This window comes from Penaeus monodon, chromosome 9 (genome assembly GCF_015228065.2).
Source record: "Penaeus monodon isolate SGIC_2016 chromosome 9, NSTDA_Pmon_1, whole genome shotgun sequence".
Classification (NCBI taxonomy): Eukaryota; Metazoa; Arthropoda; class Malacostraca; order Decapoda; family Penaeidae; genus Penaeus; species Penaeus monodon.
Window position 1 is genome coordinate 20,189,716 of NC_051394.1, and position 5,000 is coordinate 20,194,715.

At 48.7% G+C, this 5,000-nt stretch overlaps 1 protein-coding gene across 1 annotated transcript in view; it reads left to right on the forward strand.

The window, feature by feature from the left end:
* LOC119576664 (dynein beta chain, ciliary-like) overlaps positions 1-5,000 on the forward strand; it is a 69,214-nt gene that overhangs the window by 60,918 nt on the left and 3,296 nt on the right. Inside the window, exons 82-94 of the mRNA XM_037924311.1 lie at positions 157-350; positions 620-824; positions 974-1,142; positions 1,311-1,450; positions 1,675-1,845; positions 2,269-2,417; positions 2,722-2,889; positions 3,110-3,242; positions 3,584-3,727; positions 3,861-3,998; positions 4,119-4,344; positions 4,498-4,673; positions 4,878-5,000. The exon at positions 4,878-5,000 is cut by the window's right edge and continues 120 nt beyond it. Of these exons, the coding sequence (XP_037780239.1) occupies positions 157-350; positions 620-824; positions 974-1,142; positions 1,311-1,450; positions 1,675-1,845; positions 2,269-2,417; positions 2,722-2,889; positions 3,110-3,242; positions 3,584-3,727; positions 3,861-3,998; positions 4,119-4,344; positions 4,498-4,673; positions 4,878-5,000 (2,136 nt within the window). The remainder of the gene's footprint in view (positions 1-156; positions 351-619; positions 825-973; positions 1,143-1,310; positions 1,451-1,674; positions 1,846-2,268; positions 2,418-2,721; positions 2,890-3,109; positions 3,243-3,583; positions 3,728-3,860; positions 3,999-4,118; positions 4,345-4,497; positions 4,674-4,877) is intronic.

Genomic DNA, 5,000 nt, shown 5'->3' on the forward strand with positions numbered 1-5,000 from the left:
GGCATTTATAGACGAGTGCCTTCCTTCCTTCAAGTTATTCCTGAGCAAGACTCCATCTATTGTCCTTCACTATAATAAATATACTTCCGTAACAAGCAAATCTTGTAGCAGGTAGCTTTCAACACCCAACCATTCCACTCTTTGCCCCACACACAGCTCCAGGGCATCAAGTGGATCAAGGCGAGGTACGGCGAACAGCTGATCGTGGTGCGCCTCGACCAGAGGAACTCCATCGACGTCCTGGAGGCCGCCATCACCCGGGGCGAGACCGTCCTCATCGAGAACCTCCCGGAGAGCCTCGACCCCGTGCTCGACCCGCTCATCGGGAAGAACCTTATCAAGCGCGGCAGGTGAGAGGGGCGGAGAGGGGCGGAGAGGGAGGGAGTGGAGGGAGTGGGAGTGGGTAGAGGGAGAAGGGTTTGTGGGTGGGCGGGAAGACAAGGTGAAGAAAGGTGTTTAGTAAAAGAGGAACTGAAAGTTTGTAAACATAGTTGTCTTAGGAGTGACAAAAGCAAATTTCGTAGCAGTGCCTCTTGCATTTCTCATACGAAAATGTCATCTTTAAATTTGTTGTTATCGCCAAATGCAACCTCAGCCAAGCGCGAATCTCCTTTCCCAGAGCACTTAAAATCGGCGACCGGGAAATCGAATACAACGACACATTCCAGCTGATCCTCCACACCAAGCTGGCCAACCCGCACTACAAGCCCGAACTGCAGGCGCAGTGCACCTTGATCAACTTCACGGTGACGCGCGACGGGCTCGAGGACCAGCTGCTGGCGGAGGTCGTGAAGGCCGAGAGGCCAGACCTGGAGGAGCTCAAGGTAACTCTTGGTGGCTTTTAGAAGAGCTAACTGTGGATAACTACCTGACAAAATATAGCAGCTAGCTAGCACTGTTAACATAAGATCCCCAACATAGCCAAATAGCGACATCCTAGGGCTTTACAGACGCTGTTTCTCTTGCGTTTCAGTATAACTTGACAAAGCAACAGAACGACTTCAAGATTCAGCTGAAGCACCTGGAGGATGACTTACTGAGCCGCCTGTCATCCGCCGGAGGAAACTTCTTGGGAGACACGGCTTTGGTGGAGAATCTGGAGCACACGAAGGCCACGGCCCAGGAGATTCAGGAGAAGGTAAGTTATCCCCTTCTGTTATATTGTGGCACATTTTGCTTTGCATTAGAAGCAGACTAAATCTCGTCAGCATTCTGCAGTTAAAAGCAATACAGTTTAACACACTAAGCTACTGTACCCTGCAATCAGAAATGAGGAAGAGAATTCGCCATTTTCCTCCCTCTCCTCGCAGGTGCCGAAGCCCGCAACACGAGCGCGCAGATCGACGAGGCCCGCGAAATCTACCGCCCCGCCGCCGCCCGAGCCTCGCTCCTCTACTTCATCCTCAACGACCTCCACAAGATCAACCCCATCTACCAGTTCTCTCTTAAGGTTGGTTTTCGCCTTCGGTCAGTGAGAAACTTCGCCTTAAGATCGGCTGGCTGTCAGAGTGTAGTTTTTGAAGGGATGACTTGACCTGTGGCTTAATGAACTTCGAAGTTTTCATCTGATATTCAGTGTTTTGTTTCGTATGTGTTTGTATTCCTTGATATTTTTCTACTGCTAAATTCTCTGAAGACAAATAGAACTTTCCCCCTGGCCTGTTCTCCCGCCAGGCGTTCCGAGTGGTGTTCCAGCAGGCCATCGAGCGCTCGGAGGCCAACGACGAGGTGCGGCTGCGCGTGAATGCCCTCATAGACACCATCACGTACAGCGTGTTCCTCTACACCACCAGAGGACTCTTCGAGAAGGACAAGCTCATCTTCGCCGCCCAGATGACCTTCCAAGTGAGCCACGCCCGTCGCTGCGCAGCGGTCAAATTCTCATTTCACGTTCCGATTTATTACATTCATTCATTTTGCTTCAGTTTCATTCTTATACCGTCTTTTAGGAAATACGATGAATGCTTAATATGTGATCTGGCTCGGCATTGCACGGTATTGTTCATTCATTATTATTGGTTTTAACTCGTTGTTATGTTGCTCCACATGCAATACTGCGAGCATGTTTCCTCTGGTTCATTACAGCCATTCACATTCATGACCCCATATTCTCTCAGTTTATTTTTGCTGCTGCTGATATCTGCCTTTCCAAGAAAATAACCTTGAATTCCTATGTCTACAAGTCACAAATTAGACTGAATTTGCTTTGTTTCTAACACGGTATTGGTGGTATTCGACAGTAGATCAAACTGACGTCTCCCTTTTCAGGTGCTTGCCTCCCAGGGCGAGGTGGGCGCCATCGAGCTGGACCTTCTGCTTCGGTTCCCGATTCAGCCGAACGTGGTCTCGCCCATCGACTTCATCACCAACAACAACTGGGGCGCGATTCGCTCCCTCTCGCAGGTCGACGAATTCAGGTAAAGACCCAGAGTTCCTAGACCTTAGATATTAATAGGATACACTTATTAATAACTGTCTTGAGGAGAAAACAATAGACGCTTTCATTTATCTACGAAAAGACTATCTAGTGCTGCATAAAAACATCTGGATTATAAATCATTTACCCGTTCTTGGGCGTCGTAGAACACAATTGTCATATTTCAGTTTTTATAAACTTAAACTCTAAGGAATACTTGCCATGAAAAAATAACAAAAATAAAATAAATAAATAAAAAAAGTTATTACTGTTCGATCGTATTGACACCGACCAACACCGCACAGGAACCTGGACCGCGACCTGGAGAACAGCGTGAAGCGATGGCGCATGTACTGCGAGTGCGAGGCGCCCGAGAAGGAGAAGCTGCCGGGGGAGTGGAAGGGCAAGTCCGACGTGCAGCGGCTGGTCATCATGAGGGCGCTGCGTCCTGACCGCATGACGCACGCCATGCAGTGAGTCGCCTTGGCAGAAAAGAAGAGAGAGATAGATAAATAGATTGACAGCTAGAGAGAGAGAGAGAGAGAGAGAGAGAGAGAGAGAGAGAGAGAGAGAGAGAGAGAGATTAAGAAAGGAAGAGAGCACATAAAATTAATCGAAATAAGGGTTCATCCATCAGTACAGCCCCACCTTCATTCCCCAAGACTGACCCGCCTCTTCGCCCCCCCCCCCTAGGCTGTTCATCGAGGAGCGGATGGGGAGGAAGTACGTGGAGGGCGAGAACATTGACTTCTCGCAGAGCTACGAGGAGAGTGGGCCGTCCACGCCTATCTTCTTCATCCTCTCCCCCGGCGTCGACCCTCTCAAGGTCAGCTTATGATAAAAAGGAACCATATGTTACTATCATTGTTTTGTCATGATTAATAGGTTCGTCTATGCATATGGATAACTTTAGATGCTGTTTGCGGTGTTATTGTCGACGCACTAAAGCAGTCTTAGGATTTTTCACTTTTTCTAGAAGCAGTCACTCTCACTCTCCTTCTCTCTCTCTCTCTCTCTCTCTCTCTCTCTCTCTCTCTCTCTCTCTCTCTCTCTCTCTCTCTCTTTCTCAATTCTATTCCTCCCACTCCCTCACGCTATCCCTCTCTTCTTCTTCCTCTCTTTTTCCTCCCCCTCCCCTTCCCTTAATGATGCTCCTAATAACCACAGGACGTGGAGCGGCTCGGGCACAGCCTGGGCTACACCTGCGAGAACCGGCGTCTGCACAACGTGTCGCTGGGCCAAGGGCAGGAGAAGGTGGCGGAGGAGGCCATTCAGATTGCGGCCAGGGAGGGCCATTGGGTCATCCTGCAGGTGTGTTACTCTTGTCACACGCATCTATCGCATCCAAACATTTAAGTTTGAATATGCTATGTGGACACCAAAAAATAACGTGGCACTTATTTATCAAATAATTAAACTTAATATATGGTGTTATTTTTTGCAGAACATTCATTTGGTGAGACAATGGCTTCCACGACTGGAGAAAAAGCTGGAAATCCACGCGGACGGCGCTCACCAAGAGTACAGGGTTTTCATGAGCGCTGAGCCCGCAAGCAAACCCGAGAACCACATCCTGCCGCAGGTCTTTCTTCATTATATGAGTTTGCCTTTTTATAGAATACATCACTGATTATTTTATCATCATATCTTATTCTTAATAAGAGCTTTTGGCGCAACTTACCTTTTTCATCACCTGCCACAGGGCATCCTGGAGTCGGCCATCAAGATCACAAACGAGCCGCCACGGGGCATGCAAGCCAACCTCCACAAGGCGCTCTACAACTTCACGCAGGACACGCTCGAAATGTGCTCCAAAGAGGCTGAATTCAAATCCCTCTTGTTCTCTCTGTGTTACTTCCACGCATGCGTCGCGGAGAGGAGAAAGTTCGGGTCGCAGGGATGGAACAGACCCTACCCCTTTAACACTGGTGAGTTCGGGGACAGAAGTGCCCATCCTATTATTGAAGAACATTAGAAATTATTTTTTTCTGCCTGCTAATTAAAAATTGTCTCTCAAATACTACTGGTAGATCGTTTCCCTGTTTCTGTAACAGGTTGTATATACTAATAGTCTGTTTCAGGCGACTTGACCATCAGCGTGAACGTCCTGTTCAACTACCTGGAGGCGAACAGCAAGGTTCCTTGGGAGGACCTCCGCTACCTCTTCGGGGAGATCATGTATGGGGGCCACATCACGGACGACTGGGACCGCAGGCTGTGTCGCACGTACCTTGAGGAGTTCCTGCACCCAGACCAGGTAGCTGCGAGACTATTCAACACAACTACCCAGATAGTTTAAAAGCTTCTGCGTGGTTTCCTTTTCTCCTTGTAAAGCTGTAACTACTCGAGTTAGTGGTTATCATATTATCTTTTGATTAAAAGAGAAAAAGAACATACAGACGAAATGTATTGATCTCCCTGAATCTCACTAACCCAACCGTTAATTAACCACCTTCTGCAGCTGGATGGAGAGCTGAACCTCGCACCAGGCTTCCCAGCGCCTCCCAACCTGGATTACTCGGGCTACCACAGCTACATAGATACGTGTCTCCCCCAAGAATCGCCCCACCTGTACGGCCTCCAC